At 40.3% G+C, this 22203-nt stretch overlaps 1 protein-coding gene across 1 annotated transcript in view; it reads left to right on the top strand.

Moving 5' to 3' along the window:
• Positions 1 to 22203, top strand: part of OCA2 (OCA2 melanosomal transmembrane protein) — a 234574-nt gene that overhangs the window by 58933 nt on the left and 153438 nt on the right. The window contains exons 9-13 of the mRNA XM_060015744.1: positions 6961 to 7032; positions 8270 to 8335; positions 11132 to 11188; positions 18356 to 18480; positions 21225 to 21363. Coding sequence (XP_059871727.1) covers positions 6961 to 7032; positions 8270 to 8335; positions 11132 to 11188; positions 18356 to 18480; positions 21225 to 21363 — 459 coding nt within the window. The remainder of the gene's footprint in view (positions 1 to 6960; positions 7033 to 8269; positions 8336 to 11131; positions 11189 to 18355; positions 18481 to 21224; positions 21364 to 22203) is intronic.

Raw genomic sequence — 22203 nt, 5'->3', positions numbered from 1 at the left:
TGAGCATCTTTTCATGTGTTTTTTGGCCATCTGTATGTCTTTGGAGAAATGTCTATTTAGGTCTTCTGTCCATTTTTGGATTGAGTTGTTTGTTTTTTTGATATTGAGCTGCATGAGCTGCTTGTATATTTTGGAGATTAATCCTTTGTCAGTTGCTTCATTTGTAAATATTTTCTCCCATTCTGAGGGTTGTCTTTTGTTTTTGTTTATGATTTCCTTTTCTGTGCAAAAGTTTTAAAGTTTCATTAGGTCCCATTTTTCTAGTTTTGTTAATTATTTCCATTACTCTAGGAGGTGGGTCAAAAAGGATCTTGCTGTGACTTATGTAATAGAGTGTTCTGCCTCTGTTTTCTTCTAAGAGTTTGATAGTATCTGGCCTTATATTTAGGTCTTTAATCCATTTTGTGTTTATTTTTGTGTATGGTGTTAGGAAGTGTTCTAATTTCACACATTTACATGTAGCTGTCCAGTTTTACCAGCAAGACTTATTGAAGAAACTGTCTTTTCTCCACTGTGTATTCTTGCCTCCTTTGTCAAAGATATATACGTAGGTTTATTTCTGGGCTTTCTATCCTGTTCCATTGAACTATCTTTCTGTTTTTGTGCCACTACCATACTGTCTTGATTACTGTAGCTTTGTAGTATAGTCTGAAGTCAGGGAGCCTGATTCCTCCAGCTACATTTTTCTTTCTCAAGATTGCTTTAGCTATTTGGAGTCTTTTATGTTTCCATACAAATTGTAAAAATTTTTTTTCTAGTTCTGTGAAAAATGCCATTGATAATTTGATAGGGATTGCACTGAATCTGTTGATTGCTTTGGATAGTGTAGTCATTTTCACAATATTGATTCTTCCAGTCCAAGAACAAGGTATATTTCTGCATGTGTTTATGTCATCTTTGATTTCTTCATCAGTGTTTTATAGTTTTCTGAGTACTCTTTTGCCTGCTTAGGTAGGTTTATTCCTAGGTATTTTATTCTTTTTTTGCAATGGTAAATGATACTGTTTCTTTAATTTCTCTTTCAGATGTTTTGTTGTTAGTGTATAGGAATGCAAGAGATTTCTGTGCATTGATTTTGTATCCTGCTACCTTACCAAATTCACTGATTAGCTCTAGTAGTTTTCTAGTAGCATCTTTAGGATATTCTATGTATAGTATCATGTCATCTGCAAACAGTGACAGTTTTACTTCTTTTCCAATTTGGATTCCTTTTATTTCTTTTACTTCTCTGATTGCCATGGCTAAAACATCCAAAGTATGTAAACGTGTATAATAGTGGTGAGAATGGGCACCCTTTTCTTGTTCCTCATCTTAGAGGAAATGCTTTCAGTTTTTCACCACTGAGAATGATGTTGGCTGTGCGTTTGTCATATGTGGCCTATATCATGTTGAGATAGGTTCCCTCTCTGCCCACTTTATGGAGAGTTTTTATCATAAATGGGTGTTGAATTTTGTCTAAAGCTTTCTCTGCATCTATTGAGATGATCATATGGTTTTATCCTTCAATTTGTTAATATGATGTATCACATTAATTGATTTGCATATATTGAAAAATCCTTGCATTCCCAGGATAAACCCCACTTGATCATGGTGTATTATCCTTTTAATGTGCTGTTGGATTCTGTTTGCAAATATTTTGTTGAGGAGTTTTTCATCTATGTTCATCAGTGATATTGGCCTGTAGTTTTCTTTTTTTCTGACATCTTTGTCTGGTTTTTGGTATCAGGGTGATGGTGGCCTCATAGAATGAGTTTGGGAGTGTTCCTCCCTCTACTATATTTTGGAAGAGTTTGAGAAGGATAGATGTTAGCTCTTTCTAAATGTTTGATAGAATTCGCCTGTGAAGCCATCTGGTCCTGAGCTTTTGTTTGCTGGAAGATTTTTAAATCACAGTTTCAAGTTCATTGCTTGTGATTGGTTGGTTCATATATTCTGTTTCTTCCTGGTTCAGTCTTGGAAAGTTGTACTTTTCTAAGAATTTGTCTAATTCTTCCTGGTTGTCCATTTTATTTGCATATAGTTGCTTATAGTAGTCTCTCATGATCCTCTGTATTTCTGCAGTGTCAGTTGTTACTTCTCCTTTTTCATTTCTAATCTGTTGATTTGAGTCTTCTCCTTTTTTTTCTTGATGAGTCTGGCTCATGGTTTGTTGATTTTGTTTGTCTTCTCAAAGAACCAGCTTTTAGTTTTATTTATCTTTGCTATTGTTTTCTTCATTTCTTTTGTATTTATTTCTGATCTGATCTTTATGGTTTGTTTCCTTCTGCTAACTTTGAGTTTTTTTAGTCTTCCTTCTCTAATTGCTTTAGGTGTAAGGTTAGGTTGTTATTTGAGATTTTTCTTGTGTCTTTAGGTAGGATTGTATTGCTATAAACTTCTTTCTTAGAACTGCTTTTGCTGTATCCCATAGGTTTTGGGTTGTCGTGTTTTCATTGTCATTTGTTCGTAAGTATTTTTTGTTTTCCTCTTCAATTTCCTCAGTGATCTCTTGGTTATTTAGTAGCATACTGTTTAGCCTCCACGTGTTTGTATATTCTACAGATTTTTTTCATGTAATTGATATCTAGTCTCAAGGTGTTGTGGTCTGAAATGACGCTTGATATGATTTCAATTTTCTTAAATTTACCTAGGCTTAATTTGTCACCCAAGATGTTATCTATCCTGGAGAATGTTCCGTATGTACTTGAGAAGAATGTGTATTCTGTGGTTTTTGGATGGAATGTCCTATAAATATCAATTAAATCCATCTGATCCAATGTGTCATTTAAAGCTTGTGTTTTCTTATTTATTTTCTGTTTGAATGATCTCTCCATTGGTGTAAGTGGGGTTTTAAAATCCCCTACTATTATTGTGTTACTGTCGAGTTTCCTTTTTATGGCTGTTAATATTTGCCTTAAGTATTGTGGTGCTCCTATTTTGGGTGCATAAATATTTACTATTGTTGTATATTTTTCTTGCATTGATCCCCTGATCATTATTTTGTGTCCTTCCTTGTCTCTTGTAATAGTCTTTATTTTAAAGTCCATGTTTTCTGATATGAGTATTGCTACTCCTGCTTCCTTTTGATTTCCGTTTGCACAGAATATCTACTTCCATTCCTCACTTTCAGCCTGTATGTGTCCCTAGATCTGAAGTAGGTCTCTTGTAGACAGCATATATACGGGTCTTGTTTTTACATCCATTCAGACAGTCTTTGTCTTTTGGTTGGAGCATTTAATCCATTTACATTTAAGATAATTATTGATATATATGTTCCTATTACCATTTTAAAAATTGTTTTGGGTTTTTTTTTTTATAGGTCTTTTCCTTCTCTTGTGTTTCCCACTTAGGGAAGTTACATCATCATTTGTTGTTAAGCTGGTTGGGTGGTGCTGAGTTCTCTTAACTTTGCTTGTCTGTAAAGGTTGTAATTTCTCCAGTCCAATCTAAATTAGATCCTTTTTGGGTAGAGTAATCTTGTTTGTAGGTTTTTCCCTTTCATCACTTAAAATACATCCTGCTCCTCCCTTCTTGCTTGCAGAGTTTTTGCTGAAAGATCAGCTGTTAACCATACGGGGATTCCCTTGTATGTTATTTCTTGCTTTTCCTTGGCTGCTTTTAATATTTTTTCTTTGTATTTAATTTTTGATAGTTTGATTAATATGTGTCTTGGCATGTTTCTCCTTGGACTGATCCTGTATAGGACTCTCTGAGCTTCCTGGACTTGATTGACTATTTCCTTTCCCATGGTAGGTAAGTTTTCAACTATAATCTCTCAAATATTTTCTCAGCCCCATTCTTTTACTCTTCTTCTTCTGGGACCCCTATAATTTGAATGTTGGTGCATTTAATGTTGTCCCAGAGTTCTCTGAAACTGTCCTCAATTCTTTTCATTCTTTTTTCTTTTTCTGCTCCTTGGCAGTTATTTTCACCATTTCATCTTTCAGGTCACTCATTCGTTCTTCTGCCTCAGTTATTCTGCCATTTGTTCCTTCTAGGGTATTTTAAATTTCAGTTATTGTGTTGTTCATCACTGTTTATTTGTTCTTTAGTTCTTCTAGTTACTTGTTAAATGTTTATTATATTTTTTCCATTCTATTTCTGTGATTTTGAATCATCTGTACTATCATTACTCTGAATTCTTTTTCTGTTAGACTGCCCATCTCTTCTTCATTTGTTTGGTCTGGTGGGTTTTTACCTTGCTTCTTCATCTGTTGCATATTTCTCTGTCTCCTAATTTTGTTTAAATTACTGTGTTTTTGGTCTCCTTCTGCAAGCTGTAGAGTCGTAGTTCCTTTTAATTCTGTTGTCTGTGCCCAGTTGGTGAGGTTGGTCCAGCGACTTGTGTAGGCTTCCTTGTGGAGGGGACTGGAACCTCTGTTCTGGTGGGTGGAGCTGGATCTTGTCCCTCTGATTGGAAGGGCCATGTCTGTTGGTCTGTTTTGCAGTGTCTATGAGCTTAGTATGACTTTAGGTAGCCTGTCTGCTAATGGGTGGTTTTGTTTTTTTCCTGTCTTGCTAGTTGTTTGGTGTGAGGCAGTCATCACTGCAGCTTGCTGGCTGGATCTGGATCTTAGTTTTGAGATGGAGACCTCTGGGAGAGATCTCAACAATAAATATTCCATGGACCCAGGTGTTCTCTGGTAGTCCAATGTCCTAGACATGACTCTCCCACCTCAGAGGCTCAGGCCTGACTCCCAGCCAGCACACCAATACCCTGCAAGCCACACAGTGCACAAGAAAAATAAGAAGTAAAAACAAAACAAAACAAAACAAAAAACTAAAAAAGATCCCCCTAAAATGAACAGATGAGACCCCAAGACAAACGGTAAAAGCAAAACCAAACAGACAAAAATCACACAAAGAAACATATATACAAACACTCACAAAAAGAAAAAAAAAAAGAGAAAAGAAAGAAGAGAGTAACCAAACCAGTAAACAATTTCAAAAATGAAAAGAAACACTAAAAACTAAACTAACACAAACATAAAACCAGAAACATATCAAATGCAGAAAGCTAATTAAAAAAGGCAATGAAAGCATAAAACAAACACACAAAAACTATCCAAAAAAATGTAAAGACAAAGAAAGATGAAAGCAGAAGGAAAAAATACAAAACAACAAACTAGTAAAGTAAAAATAGAAAAATGTAAAATATAGTTAAAAATAAAATGAAAGCAAAGCAAAGGAAAAAAGCAAACAAGAAAAAAACAATATAATGAAAAAGTACAGTAGAATTAGGAAAAAATAAATAAAAATATGTTAAAAATAAAAGCATAAAAAGAAAAGAAAAAGTAAAGAGAAAAGTAAAATTAAAGAATAATAATAATAAAGAAAAAGAACAACAGAACCGAAAAACAAAATAAAACAAAAGTAGTGATATTTTCCTGTGGCCTTAGCTGTCAGTGTCCTTGCCTCCACAGTGAGCCACAGCCAATCCCTGCCTACCCAGGAAATCCTCCAATACTCCTAGGTAGTTCTCTGGACCTGCTGTGGGCACTGTGGGGTCAGCTCATACTATGATCTTGACCCATGTGTACTTGCCCACAAAGTCCACAGTTGCCCCCAAAGTCTGCAGCCTCAATTCTGGGAACCCTCATTGTCTATTCAGGTATTCCACAGTTGCAGGGTTTATCCAGCTGATTGCGGGGATTTAATCCACTGCTCCTGCAGCTGCACAGGGATATTTCCCTTTCTCATCTTTGGTCACACTGCTCCTGCGTTCAGCCTTGGTTTTGGCCCCCCCTCTGCGTGTGGGCTTCCCTCAGGCATCTGTTCCCCACCTAAGAAGAGGCAAAAGCAGTGGCTGATTAGGGCTCCCTTGCTCACTCAGGTTGGGGCTGAGGGAGGGATATAGCAGTCATAATTGGGATGTGCGGGGAGTGCCTGTGGGCCGCAGAGGCTGGCATGAAGTTGCAAGAGCCCAAGGCATGCCATGTGTTCTTCCAGGGAAGTTGGAAGGCAGTGGCTGGCTGCAGAGGCTTATGGGAAGGTGTGGGAAGAGACCTGCCTTGCACATAGGACCCTTAGCAGCAGTGGCAACAGTCTCTGGGGTCCAAGGTAACAGCTGCGGCTCAGGGTGCACCATTTTACATTCACACCAGCAATGTTTGAGGCTTTCAAATTCTCTGCATCCTTACCTTTCTTTATATTTTGCCTTAGAAATTCCATGCCCACTTGAATTATAATTAAATAGAAAAAGTATTTTCATGGTTCAGTGGTAATACTGAAGTTTCAATTAGATTAAGCATTTTATAACAGTCTTAGTAATTGGGCAGAATTGATTTATATTGTGGAACTAATTCTCCAGTTGCCTATGGATTATATGGTAAATAATTAATGATAATTTACTGCAGGCTTCCTTATAGAACAAACTTTATCGAGCTTCTACTTCAGGATCATCTAATTATGCTGGAAATATTTCTTTAGAAAGCAGACTGGTGATGGTTGTGTGTGTCTCTAGGGCATCCAGACTCTGAAACAAAGAAATTCATGATTTATTTATTGTCTTAATAGATATGGTATAAAATGGCCAATCTTCACAAATACTTATACCTATAGAGGCTTCTGTGTGTTTTATTTATTTTTTAAAAATATTTATTTATTTATTTTTGGCTGCATTGGGTCTTGGTTGCGGCACGTGGGATCTTTCATTGTGGTTTGTAGGCTCTTTATTGTGGCATGTGGACTTCTCTCTAGTTGTGGTGCACAGGCTCCAGAGTGCATAAGCTCAGTAGTTGCGGTGTGCAGGCTCCAGAGTGCATGGGCTCTGTAGTTGCAACACATGGGCTCTCTAGTTGTGGCATGTGGGCTTAGTTTTCCTGTGGCATGTGGGATCTTAATTCCCCAACCAGTGATCAAACCCACTTCCCCTGCATTGGAACGTGGAAACTTAGCCACTGCACCACCAGGGAAGTCCCTTTCTGTGTGTTTTAATGTCCTGTGGATTAGAATGCAGTAATTTTCTATGTTTCTTTCCAGATTGTTCACAGAACACTGGCAGCCATGTTGGGTTCCCTTGCAGCATTAGCAGCGCTGGCTGTGATTGGAGATGTAAGTGTAACATTTTGAGTCAATGGCTTAGCACTCAATAGAATGTCAGATTCAAAGACAGTCCAAGAATTAGGCATTAGCTGGTGATTTTACTTTTTAAATATACTCTTTCACATTTCCCATTAGTGACATGAACTTTACAGCATTGATGAGTAATTAACATTTGACTTTATCACACACATCCCAGTGGTGTTATTCTCCACCCTAGCTGAGGAAACGCTTGACTCATGGTGGTCAAGCATTTTCCCAGGTCATGCAGCTGAATTATGTTAGAGCTGGCCCTATGTACTGTCAGCCCATGGAAACTAGAAGAGGCCATCCTGGCTGGAGCAGAGAGGTGGGAGACAGTGAGTTTGGGGTTCTGTCCAGCAGACATCAGGAGGTCCCTGGATGTGCAAGTCTGGGGGGAATAGCACCCCCTCAGGGTCTGCGTGTGGTCCATCTTGCAGGGACATTGGAATGAATGTAGGGAAGCAAGAGAAGCCAAGTGCCCACTAGAGATGGAGGCCTGTGGAGCCTCCATCTTGAGGAGTAGTGCTGGAACTGACCAAGGTGGCAACATACAGAACTTAGGATTGAAAGCAACTCTGTAGAATTTCAGGAATTGTTCTGAAAAGTGCTACTAAAGGGCAGTCGGTCAACCAAAGAATAATAACTGGGGCTATGTGGGGCTATGTTCAGTTAGTTATTTATTGTTTTTTTATTTTCTTTTTCTTGACTAGAGTTGGTATAAACAAACACTAACTCTAAGGGTAAAATGTCCCAGCATCCTAAAACTTACACATAAACCACTGTTATTTTTATTAATTGTTAAGGAGTAGTGTAGTAGTAGTTATTTAATTCTAGAAATCACTGACGTAGCACATGGCTTGTGCTGCAGGAACCTCCCTGGACCACTGTGCAGTCCTTTTCCAACAACCAGGCTCTCCAAGTGCCCTCAGTTCCCAGTCTGGGTTCCCAGTCCCCCATGATTCTACCTTCCCTTAAGGACATGGATGGGGCTTAATAAATCTGCTTTTTTTTTTTATTGTCAAGTGCATAGGTTTGACTTTATTATGCTTTGGGTCACGAGTGTTTTTCAGTGATGATATAATCTGATTTCAAAGGCAAGCAGATGGTGTGACTTTCGACTCTGGTCCAATGTGTGGGTTTTCTGTAAAGGGCGGCACATATTTACAGTTTATCACCAGGAGGATGATGCCCAGGACTAATTGGCAAATTTGTGCTTTGATTGCAGAGACCTAGCCTGACGCACGTGGTGGAGTGGATTGATTTCGAGACTCTGGCCCTGCTGTTTGGCATGGTAATGACAGTCCTCCCAGTGGGACAGGGTCCCAAGCTTGCTGCAACCTTGGATCTTCTCTTTTGCCAGTGCTGACTCTTAAAGACACTGTGATGCTTGACAATTAGGGCTTGATTGAGAAGTGTTTGTGCAGGTCTAGCTGATTTCTCCTGAGGAGAAATGGAGTGATTTGTGCTCTGATTAGTTAGCTGTAAAATTTCAGCCTAAGGCCTGTCTGACAGTGAAATAATCTTGCCATTCAGAAAATTTAGAAATTTTTAAAAGTTACTGTACTTAAAATATAAAATGGAATATCCTAAACAGATGAACAATTTAAGTTTTTCAGTGATTGGAAAAGTACCTTTAATTATATGGATAAAGGAAGAAATGAAGAAGTTGTCCCTAAGTAATTGTTTGTATATTTGCTGTTAAACAGACATTTTCAAGTGGCCCCTCTACCGTGTGCTATGAAGAGTGTCACCAAATGAACTTGTAGGAAGGGAACTTTAAGACACACTAGTGGGCTAGTGTGGTACATGAGCCATAAACAAACTTAACTGGAATAAGTGGAATTTGACGGGGGTCTGAACAGCAGTGGGAACAGCTATTGCACTCTTGAACAGACCCACAGCAGCTGAGTGATTTGAGGAGGGTGTTTCCTCTCAGGGCTAGAAGACTCACACTGTGTAAAGCAGGTCACCACATGCCCTCACCTCCTTGCTAATATTCTTTCTGCCCTAGCACCATGGAGGGCCCTGCTGCTCTAGGCTTCGGTGTGACCCAAAGTGGCTGCCTACTCTGTGGGTGGAGTGGGAGGAAGTTCAGTGCTCTGAACTCAGGCTTCATAGAGGAACGAATGTATTGGGTCCTGAAGTGTATAGCATTTGGGCCTATGGAAGGAAGAAGGAAGGCATACCAGATGGCTTATAAAATAGGTTTTTAAAACTTAAATGATTGGTATATTAGTTTTCTGGGGCTGACATAATAAAGTACCACAGACTGGGTGACTTAAACAACAGAACTGTATTTCCTCACAGTTCTGGAGGCTGGAAGTCTGAGATCAAGGTGTTGGCAGGGTTGGTTTCCTCTGAGGCTTCTCTCCTTGACTTGTAGATGATCATCTTCTCCCTGTGTCCTCACATGATTGTCTCTCTGGGCATATCTGTGTCCTCATCTCTTCTTCTTATAAGGTCACCAGTCATACTGGGTTAGGGCTTCACTTTTTTTTTTTTTTTTTGCGGTACTCGGGCCTCTCACTGTTGGTGGCTTCTCCTGTTGCGGAGCACAGGTTCCGGATGCGCAGGCTCAACAGCCATGGCTCACGGGCCCAGCCACTCTGCGGCATGTGGGATCTTCCCGGACTGGGGCATGAACCCGCGTCCCCTGCATTGGCAGGTGGACTCTCAATCACTGCGCCACCACAGAAGCCCAGGGCTTCACTTTAATTACCTTCTTAATATAGTTACATTTGAGCTACTGGGGGTGGTTAGGATTTTTAAAATGAGTGGTTTAATTTTTTTTCTCAAATGGAATCAGTAGAACTTTGCAGAGACAGTCTATATAACTAGGCACCTGCCTTTTCCACCCTGTTGCATGTCAGTCACTTACCCAGTCCCTGAGTTCCAGCATCTCTTGGGTGGTTCTGGCAGCTGACGTGTGGAACAGCTTCACCATGACAGTGGAAGACCATTCAAGACCTACCCATCCATGTTCATGTGAAACTTCCATTGGTGTGTGAAGCTCCACATTCTATAAATGGCCTCACAGTGGCTATTTGGGTTAGGATGAATATTGTTGGTCATGCTAGACAAGGTAGATATCTGTACTGAGTCTAAATTAATTTTTGGGCACTTTTGTTTTGCACCGTTTATTTGAAAGACAGTATTGGGCCCACTCTTTTCTAAGTACTTTAGTTTACATAATGCTATTGAATTTTCACAACAACCTTACAAGGAACAGACATTCAGAGATGAGGTGAGAAAACCAAAGTACAGAGAATTAAATTTTTTGTTCAAAGTTAAATTACTCCTAAGTAGCAGAATTGATATTTGAACCTGCATCTTCTCACTCCAAGTTCAGCATGTGATACGTCACCATCTAAGGAGGTAGAATAGAGAATCTTCCAGAAAGTTCAGGCTGGTTGAAATGCCTGGTTGATTAGACTTAGAATAAATGGGACATTACTTTTTGTTACTATCTAGGATGATTATTCTCACCAACTGTGTCATCAGTAGAAAAACACAAGTGAGTAGGCCTTCTGGGTTCATATAGAACCCAGAGAATAATCATTTCAATGTAACTACTCTTATTTGCTTGTCTTGATCAAATTGGTGATAAAAATCTGTTAAATTATTTTAGGAAACAAAATTTAAGCCAGTTTAAAAGTCTTAAAACATTGAATTGTTGCTTGTGTGGACATTTAGGTGTAGAAGGCCACATTCTGTCACATTTCGTTCCCTGTTTCTAGCTTTGTGACTGTAAGTGAGTCACCTTCCATCTCTGCCTGCCAGTTTCCTGGTCTATAAGACAGAGAGTAATTATAACACAGTGTTCACTGTCAAGATCAGATAGAATGATAATGTACCTTGGGCACATATCCCTGGACAAATATCGAGGTGCAAACCCACTAGCAAGGGGCTTGATTCAGGGAGTTAGTAAGTGAACCACACTCATCAAGAGAGTGAGAAGCTTGATGAGGTGGTAGCTTTCACGCAGAGGCCAGAGATCAGATTTGAAAGGGATAACTCTGGTGTCATTTCAGGATGGTGCTGAATACTGAAACATTCTCCTTGTCTCCTGTTTCTCTTTTCCCCACAGATGATTTTAGTAGCCATATTTTCAGAGACTGGATTTTTTGATTATTGTGCTGTAAAGGTAAGTTTGATGTGGCATTTAATAGTTATGTATTAATTAATTGACATTTATTTTTCCACCATTACATATTTAGTGAATAAAACTACCACTTAAAGCAAATATTTTAAAATCCTGTCCTCCTTTTCAAAATCACTGCTGAAAAGCTGGACATAGTTGCTGTGCTAATTTAGGTGCCTCTGAGCAACACTTTCAGCTTCTCAACAAATAACCAAAGAAGAGGATCAAGGAGAAGAGTACTAGAGTTGAGTGTTTGTATGACAGGGTTCAAATTGGCAGGTTGAGAGCTATGCACCAAAACTGTTTTGCACTTCAGAGTATCCAAATATTTTAAATCATCAGCTTCTGACTACTCCACTTTTTGGTGAAATAATTTCAATGATTACTTTCTAAACATTGAGCATACAAACATTCCTTTTTTTTTTTTTTTACTGTATTTAATTAATTATTTTAAAAAATCTGTATTGGAGTATAATTGCTTTACATTGTTGTGTTAGTTTCTGCTGTATAACGAAGTGAATCAACTATACGTATACATATACCCCCATATACCCTGAGGAATCCACCAGCAAGTTCTGACTGGCAGAATTTGTACTGGTCCTGGCTGAAAACCCGGCCTGCGCCCAGCAGCCATACCACAGACGAGCCCATGGCCATGCCGCTCAGATCTCCCAGCTGGATATTGGATATAGCTTTAGATGGTTTAGGGCCTCTTTCACTTGACCTAGCCATGTGGGTGACAGGGTCTTGGTGCTCCGGCCTGGTGTCAGGCCTGAGCCTCTGAGGTGGGAGTGCCAAGTTCAGGACATTGGACTACCAGAGACCTCCCACCCACACATAATATCAAATAGCAAGAGCTCTTTCAGAACTCTCCATCTCAATGTGAAGACCCAGCTCCACGAACAGCCAGCAATCTCCAGTGCTGGACACCCCATGCCAAACAACTGGCAAGACAGGAACACAACACCACACATTAGAAGAGGGGATGCCTAAAATCATAGTTCACAGACAACCCAAAACAGACCACCAGAAGCAGCCCTGACCACAAAAGAGAAAAGATCCACCCCACCCACAAAAACACAAGCACCAGTCCCCTCCACCAGGAAGCCTACACAAGTCACTGAACCAGCCTCACCAACTGGAGGCAGAAACTAAAAGCAATAGGAACTATGAACCTGCAAACTGCAAAAAGGAGACCCCAAACACAGTAAGTTAAACAAAATGAGAAGACAGAGAAATATGCAGCAGATGAAGGAGCAAGGTAAAAACCCACCAGACCAAACAAATGAAGAGGAAATAGGCAGTCTACCTGAAAAAGAATTCAGAGTAATGATAGTAAAGATGATCCAAAATATCGGAAATAGAATGGAGAAAATACAAGAAATGTTTAACAAGGACCTAGAAGAAGTAAAGAGCAAACAAGCATTGATGAACAACACAAAACAGATATTACAAATTCTCTGGAAGAAATCAATAGCAGAATAATTGAGGCAGAAGAATGGATAAGTGACCTGGAAGATAAAATAGTGGAGCTAACTACCACAGAGCAGAATAAAGAAAAAAGAATGAAAAGAATTGAGGACAGTCTCAGAGACTTCTGGGACAACATTAAACCCACCAGCATTCAAATTATAGGGGTCCCAGAAGGAGAAGAGAAAAAGAAAGGGTCTGAGAAAATATTTGAGAGATTATAGTTGAAAACTTCCCTACCACAGGAAAGGAAATAGTCAGTCAAGTCCAGGAAGCTCAGAGAGTCTCATACAGGATCAGTCCAAGGAGAAACATGTCAAGACAGGTATTAATCAAACTATCAAAAATTAAAAAGAAAAAAAATATTATAAGCAGCAAGGGAAAAGAAACACATAATATACAAGGGACTCCCCATAAGATGAACAGCTGCTCTTTCAGCAGAAACTGCAAGCCAGAAGGGAGTGGCAGGGCATACTTGAAGTGATGAAAGAGAAAAACCTACAAACAAGATTACTCTACCCAGCAAGGATCTCATTCAGATTTGATGGAGAAATTAAAACATTTACAGACAAGCAAAAGTAAAGAAACTCAGCACCACCAAACCAGCTTTAAAACAAACGCTAAAGGCACTTCTCTAGGCAGGAAACAAAAGAGAAGGAAAAGACCTACAATAACAACTCCAAAACAATTAAGAAAACAGTAATAGCAAAAAACATATTGATAATTACCTTAAAGGTAAATGGATTAAATGTTCTAACCAAAAGACATAAGCTGCCTGAATGGATATAAAAACAAGACCCATATATATGCTATCTACAAGAGACCCACTTCAGACCTAGGGACACATACAGACTGAAAGTGAGGGGATGGAAAAACATATTCCATGCAAATGCAAATCAAAAGGGAGCTGGAGTAGCAATATTCATATCAAATGAAATAGACTTTAAAATAAAGACTATTAAAAGAGACAAGGACACTACATAAAGACCAAGGGATCAATACAAAGAAAAAGATATAAAAATTGTAAATATTTATGCACCTAACATTGGAGCACCTTAATACATAAGGTAAATGCTAACAGCCATAATAGGGGAAGCCGACAGTAACACAATCATAGGAGGGGAATTTAACACCCCACTTTCACCAATGGACATATCATCCAAAATGAAAATAAATAAGGAAACACAAGCTTTAAATGGTACACTAAACAAGATGGACCTAATTGATATTTATAGGAAATTACATCCCAAAACAACAGAATACACATTCTTCTCAAGTGCTCATGGAACATACTCCAGGATAGATCATATCTTGGGTCACAAATCAAGCTGTGGTAAATCTAAGAATATTGAAATTGTCTCGTGTCTTTACCGACCATAAAGCTATAAGACTAGATACCAATTACAGAAAAAAAAAACTGTAAAAGATACAAACACATGCAGGCTAAACAATACACTACTAAATAACAAATAGATCACTGAAGAAATCAAAGAGGAAATCAAAAAATACCTAGAAACAAATGACAATGAAAACACGACGACCCAAAACCTGTGGGATGCTGCAAAAGCAGTTCTAAGAAGGAAGTTTATAGCAATACAATCTTACCTCAAGAAACAAAAAACATCTTAAACAACTTCACGTTACACCTAAAGCAAGTAGAGAAAGAAGAATGAAAAACACCCCAAAGTTAGCAGAAGGAAAGAAATCATAAAGATCAGATCAGAAATAAATGAAAAAGAAATGAAAGAAACAATAGCAAAGATCAATAAAACCAAAAGCTGGTTCCTTGAGAAGATAAACAAAATTGATAAACCACTAGCCAGACTCATCAAGAAAAAGAGGGAGAAGACTCCAATCAACAGATTAAGAAACGAAAAGAAGTAACAACTGACACTGCAAGAAATAAAAAGGATAATGAGGGACTACTACAAGAACTATATGCCAATAAAATGGACAATCTGGAAGAAATGGACAAATTCTTAGAAAAGCACAACCTTACATGACTGAACCAGGAAGAAATAGAAAATATAAACAGACCAATCACAAGTACTGAAATCGAAATTGTGATTAAAAATTTTCCAACAAACAAAAGCCCAGGACCAGATGGATTCAGGCGAATTCTGTGAAACATTTAGAGAAGAGCTAACACCTATCCTTCTCAAACTCTTCCAAAGTATAGCAGAGGGAGGAACACTCCCAAACTCATTCTATGAGGCCACCAGCACCCTGATACCAAAACCAGACAAATATGTTACAAAAAAAGAAAACCACAGGCAAATATCACTGATGAACATAGATGCAAAAATCCTGAACAAAATACAAGCAAACAGAATCCAATGGCACATTAAAAGGATCATACACAATGACCAAGTGGGGTTTATCGCAGGAATGCAAGGATTCTTCAATATATGCAAATCAATCAATGTGATAAACCATATTAACAGATTGAAGGGAAAAACCATATGCTCATCTCAATAGATGCAGAAAAAGATTTTGACAAAATTCAACACCCATTTATGATAAAATCCCTCCAGAATGTAGGCATAGAGCAAACCCACCTCAACGTGATAAAGGCCGTATATGACAAACCCAGAGCCAACATCGTTCTCAATGGTGAAAAACTGAAACCGTCCTCTAAGATCAGTAAAAAGACAAGATTGCCCACTCTCAACACTATTATTCAACATAGTTTTGGAAGTTTTAGCCACAGCAATCAGAGAAATTGGAAAAGAAGAAGTAAAACTGTCACTGTTTGCAGATGACATAATACTATACATAAAGAATCCTAAAGATGCTACCAGAAAACTACTGGAGATAATCAATGAATTTGGTAAAGTAGCAGTATAAAAAATTAATGCACAGAAATCTCTTGCATTCCTATGCATTAATGATGAAAAACCTGAAAGAAATTAAGGAAACACTCCCATTTACCATTACAACAAAAAAGGAATAAACCTACCTAAGGAGACAAAAAACCTGTATGCCGAAAAGTATAAGACACTGATGAAAGAAATTAAAGATGATACAAACATATGGAGAGATATAGCATGTTCTTGGATTGGAAGAATCAACATTGTGAAAATGACTATACTACCCAAAGCAATCTATAGATTCAATGTATCCCTATCAAACTACTAATGGTATTTTTCACAGGTCTAGAACATGAAATTTCGGCATATGTATGGAAACACAAAAGACCCCGAATAGCCAAAGCAATATTGAGAAAGAAAAATGGAGCTGGAGGAATCAGGCTCCTGGACTTCAGACTAAACTACAAAGCTACATTAATCAAGACAGTATGGTACTGGCACAAAAACAGAAATATAGATCAACGGAACAAGATAGAAAGCCCAGAGATAAACCCACACACATATGGTCACCGTATCTTTGATAAAGGAGGCAAGAATATACAATGGAGAAAAGACAGCGTCTTCAAAAAGTGGTGCTGGGAAAACTGGACAGCTACATGTAAAAGAATGAAATTAGAACACTCCCTAACACCATACACAAAAATAAACTCAAAATGAATTCAAGACCTAAATGTAAGGCCAGACACTATTAAATGTTTAGAGGAAAGCATAGGTAGAACACTCTATGACATAAATCACAGCAAGATCCTTTTTGACCCACCTCCTAGAGAAATGGAAATAGAAACAAAAATAAACAAATGGGACCTACTGAAACTTAAAAACTTTTGCACAACCAAGGAGACCATAAATAAGACTAAAAGACCACCCTCAGAATGGGAGAAAATATTTTCAAATGAAGCAATGGACAAAGGATTAATCTCCAAACTATACAAGCAGCTCATGCAGCTCAATATCAATAAAACAAATGACCCAATCTAAAAATGGGCAGAAAACCTAAATAAATATTTCTCCAAAAAAGATATACAGATTGCCAACAAACACATGAAAGGATGCTCAACATCACTAATCACTAGAGATATGCGAATCAAAACTACAATGAGTTATTATGTGACACTGGTCAGAATGGCCATCATCAAACAATCTACAAACAATAAATGCTGGAGAGGGTGTGGAGAAAAGGGAACCCTCTTGCACTGTTCGTGGGAATGCCATTATGGAGAACAGTATGGAGGTTCCTTAAAAAACTAAAAATAGAACTACCAAATGACACTGCAATCCCACTACTGGGCATATACCCTGAGAAAACCATAATTCAAAGAGTCATGTACCACAATGTTCATTGTAGCTCTATTTACAATAGCCAGGACATGGAAGCAACCTAAGTGTCCATTGACAGATGAATGGATAAAGAAGATGTGTCACATATATACAATGGAATATTACTCAACCATAAAAAGAAATGAAATTGAATTATTTGTAGTGAGGTGGATGGACCTAGAATCTGTCATACAATATTTGTATTTGCATACAAATATTGTTAGCAAATAACAATATTTGCTAACATATATGTGTTAGCAAATATTGTATGCTAACACATATATATAGGATTCAAAACAAAAATCTTTCTGAAGAACCTAGAGGCAGGACAGAAATAAAGATGCAGATGTAGAGAATGGACTTGAGAACACAGCTCAGGGATGGGTAAGCTGGGATGAAGTGAGAGAGTAGCATTAACATATATACACTACCAAATATAAAATAGATAGCTAGGGGGAAGAAGCTGCATAGCACAGGGAGATCAGGTTGGTGCTTTGTGACCACCTAGAGAGATGGGATAGGGAGTGTGGTAGGGAGACGCAAGAGGAAGCGGAGGGCTTCCCTGGTGGTGCAGTGGTTGAGAGTCTGCCTGCCAATGCAGGGGACGCGGGTTCGTGCCCCAGTCCGGGTAGATCCCACATGCCATGGAGCTGCTGGGCCCATGAACCATGGCCGCTGAGCCTGCGCGTCCTGAGTCTGTGCTCCGCAACGGTAGAGGCCACAACAGTGAGAGGCCCGCGTACCGGAAAAAAAAAAAAAAATAGAGGAAGGGGATATGGGGATATATGTATACATATAGGTGATTCACTTCATTATACAGCAGAAACTAACACAACCTTTTAAAACAATTATACTCCAAGAAATCTGTTACAAAAACAAACAAAGAATTTGTATTGGTCCTATTACTCAGGGTTGGCAGGAAGACATCTTGTCATGCTCTGCTAACGAAAGACTAGTGCTGGGCTTGACTTTTTAAAATTTGAAACTGAAAATTTCTTTAAAAAAAATATTTACTTTACAAAGTCCTTTCCAAACCTTGAATGATAGAACAATTCTGTGATTTTTGCCATCTTTGTGCACCACCTTGCACCTCCCAGGTACTATCTGGCCTCTTCCTCACAATACCTTGGTACTGAAAGTAATCCCTAGATCTCCAAAGATCAGCAGACTCTAGGGTCAGGTGGATCCCAAATTCACAGCCCAATCTGTCCAACCAAAAGGAATGTGTAAAAGACTAGGGGATGCAGGGGTGACAGGCCGTCACCTTGTGACAGATTGACCACCACAGGGCACCGAGAAGGAGAATCTGAGGGAAGGAACATAGGCCAGGGTGGATTTAGAACGTCCAGGTCCAGCCATTACTGCCTCATCTCAGCAGATTTAGGAGTTTGTGGGTCTAAGTTTTAATCCTCCATGCAATGTTTATTTAGACCTTAGTTTTAGAGACCCTAATGAAATGTTGCATCTGTTCTTTGACCCTGCTGAACCTGGCTTGTTCTTTATTGCGCTGCAGGCATACAAACTGTCCCGGGGAAGAGTGTGGGCCATGATCATCATGTTGTGTCTCATTGTCGCCGTCCTTTCTGCCTTCCTGGACAACGTCACCACAGCGCTCCTCTTCACTCCCGTGACCATAAGGTAGGCAAAGTGGCACCGTGTGGGCATCAGGCCAGGCTCACAGCAGCGCATGCTGGCTGCTGACCTTGCCCTTCACCCGTGTGCTTGGGTCCGGCCTGCACACCCACTGGGACTGTGGCTCTGTGTGCACGGCTGTGACAGTGGCAGTGGTGGTTGCAGAAATGCTGCAGAAGTCAGCACACATGGGCCTTTGTGTACTCTGGGACAGACCATCAGGGGCCAGGAGTTCTGGTCCATGGGCTCCGTGGGGCACTCAGCCAGAGAGTGGGAGGTGGGGCTGCTGTCCTGCTCTGGCAGGCTCCTCGTGGAAGGATTGGACCTGGCAAGGCCTTGAAAGGCAACTTTGGGAAAGAGAAATTCGGTTTGATTCTATTTTGCTCCTTTTAATTCCATCCACTTCCTTTGTTTGACATTCACCGAGCAGCACAAGCTGATCACCTGGAGCCTCCTGGGGCTTGGGCTGCAGCCTGTCATTGTGCAGCCCCTTCCAAGGTCATGGATGTACACTTGTATCTAGACTTTATGTTCCTTATTTTAAAGATGGTTCCCAGCATATCATGGTCTTCCTCTGCTTAGACCCATCATGTGCTGGTGCTGGCTGCTCCTCGGGAGACTGAGGGGACACAGGTATGGCTGGTGGTTTCTGGGAAGCTAGGTAGTGAGGACCTTTAGACAAGTCACTTCAGCTGCACTGATCTGGGTTGTACCATCAAAGAGATTAACCCAAACTAGTGTTCTGAGGATTCTGCCAGATAAGAGATTCTGCTGCACTTGAGGCATGAGACACAGCAAGTTCAATGTCACCAGCGAGGGGCTACTTCCAGAGCTCAAGACTAATTCTGGGCAATACCTTTGTTGTTGGAAGAGTAGTGACCCTCAGAGGAGGAGGGAGTTGGAGTGTGGGGTGGGGAGAGGAGAATGAAGGTTAGAGAGGAGCAGACAGTGGGCAGCACCCCACGGATTGGCCTGCAGTGTCACAAGTCAGTCCGTTGCTCAGGCTTCTGCAAGCTTGACTACATTGTCATGGCCCACGTGCAAATATAGATTTGAGGGGGGGGGGTCGCTGGACTCAGCGTGCCTGCACAGGGAGCATAGCACCTCCCAGTACCTAAGGGTTCTTCTGAGGGTAAATGCGGGATGGAGGGCGTTGTAAACTGTAGCACATGCTAAAACCAACCCTGCCCCTAGGACACCTCAGGGGGCAAGAGGCAGTTCACACCCACCCCACTTCAACCAGGGCAACTCTGCTGCTGACACTGGTTTGAAAATCATCTTACAATGTGCCAGATTCCAGCATGTCACTGCACTCTCTGATGATGGCACACACGTTCTCAGCATCCCTGTATAACCTGGGCAGCTGAGGGTTGTCTCAGCCTTGCTGGGATTTGTTTATATCCTTAGTGTTCTAGGAACTGGCTTTGTAATTTTATGTGAGAATAGCAATTCCATTTATTAGTCTAAAATTTACATCTTTCAAGATTGAAATGTTGGGGTGCTCAGATTCACTGTTTATACTATCATATTCTTCATGACTCTATAAACTTAATCACATTTCTTCTGCCTTTGTGTGGATTGGGTAGCGCTAATTGGATTGCTGGTTAGCATGCGCTAATCCTTTTCTTGCTAGAAGCAGAGCCGGGGCATCCTAAGCTAATAGCTTCTGCTGCTGATTGGCGTCTGTTCCTCTTTTTTGGATTCATCCCTGTCCCTGGTCCCTGGACACTGCTCCCTTCTCAGCTTCCACACGGTTCTGTAGGCCAGTCCCCCTCAGAAGAGCTGCTGGCTGTGATCTGAGCTAGGAGGTGGTAGAAAGGACCCTTGAGGGACTTCCCAGACTCCACGCTTCCACTGCAGGGGGCATGGGTTCAATCCCTGGTCAAGGAACTAAGATCCTGCATGCCGCGGAGTGGCCAAAAAAAAAAGGACCCTTGAATGCAGCAGGGACACCTTTCACTGCCAACTTCCACACCCAGGCCTGGCTTCTGTAAGGAAGTGGGCAATGTGATGGGCAGGTGGAGGGGGAAATACCATGAGGTATTTCCTAAACTTTCTTTAGAGTAGCCTTTTCTCAACTGTGGGCTCAGTGGACCTACTTGCGGAGCTCTAAACGCTGCTGCCCAGGCCCAGGCCCAGGGATTGATCTGTTGTGAGCTGGGCAGCAAGACTGTCAAGATTTCCAGACAAATCTAGTGTGTAGCCAAGGTGGAGAACCACTGCTGTAGAGTGTGTGCTCCTTGTTAATATTCAGCTTAGGGCCTCAGCATTTGAAAAGTGTAAGGTGGGTATGGAGCTAGGTTGGCAGGCATGGTGTGAGACACTGGGTGGCGGTGCTTTATGCTCTAGCCTCATCCTATTCAGAGGGGTCTGGTGGCAAAGATGCATTCATCTGTGCCAGGGCCTTCCCTGCACAGGGTCCTGCACCCTGAGTGCTTCCTCCAGACCTGTGGGGGCGAGGCAGGAGTATATTTTCACATGGATGGTTCAGATGGGTTTTATGTTAATTTTCAGAGAAATCTAATGCTGAGAGTCAAATTTATCCAGTAGCTCTGTAGCACTGTTGTCGTTTTTTACCCCTCAACATTGCCCTTCTCACAGGTGTGTGAGTGTGCGTGCACATGTGCACAAGCACATGCACACACATGCCTCCCTTGTACAAGCAAATGCTTTAAAAAAAATTAAGTCCCACATGGGCAATTCACAATGTGAATAGTGGGACTGTTTTCATTTTCCTCCATTCGTGACAGATTGTGTGAGGTGCTCAATCTCGATCCAAGACAAGTCCTGATTGCAGAAGTGATCTTCACAAACATTGGAGGAGCTGCCACTGCCATTGGGGACCCACCAAATGTCATTATTGTTTCCAACGAGGAGTTGAGGAAAATGGTATGTATCAGTATAACAGGGTTGCTTCCAATAAACATAAGTGTGCAGCTTACCTGCACACTTAATAAAATTTTACCCTAAATGGATGTCACTTCTTCATATGAAGTGCTTTTGGTCATCTTGAGAGTGGGAAGTTAGGTGACTGATCCACTAATTTAGAGTTAAGTGGTCTGAATTGATTTCATTCTTTTTTTTAAACATCTTTATTGGAGTATAATTGCATTACAATGGTGTGTTAGTTTCTGCTGTATAACAAAGTGAATAGCTATACATACACATATATCCCCATATCTCCTCCCTTTTGCGTCTCCCTCCCACCCCTCTAGATGGACACAAAGCACTGAGCTGATCTCCCTGTGCTATGCAGCTGCTTCCCACTAGCTATCTATTTTAAATTTAGTAGTTTATATATGTCAATGCCACTCCCTCACTTTGTCCCAGCTTATCCTTCCACATCCCTGTGCCCTCAAGTCCATTCTCTACATCTGCATCTTTATTCCTGTCCTTTCCCAGGTTCTTCAGAACCTGGTTTTTTTTTTTTTTTTTTTTTAGATTCCATATATATGTGTTAGTATATGGTATTTGTTTTGCTCTTTATGACTTACTTCATTCCATATGACAGATTCTAGGTACACACACCTCACCACAAATAACTCAATTTCATTTCTTTTTATGGCTGGGTAATATTCCATTGTATATATGTGCCACAACTTCTTTATCCATTCATCTGTCGATGGACACTTAGGTTGCTTCAATGTCCTGGCTATTGTAAATAGAGCTGTAGTCAACATTGTGGTACATGACGCTTTTTGAATTATGGTTTTCTCAGGGCATATGCCC

Source organism: Delphinus delphis, chromosome 7 (genome assembly GCF_949987515.2).
Source record: "Delphinus delphis chromosome 7, mDelDel1.2, whole genome shotgun sequence".
NCBI lineage: Eukaryota > Metazoa > Chordata > Mammalia > Artiodactyla > Delphinidae > Delphinus > Delphinus delphis.
This window is presented reverse-complemented; position numbering and strand designations above follow the sequence as displayed.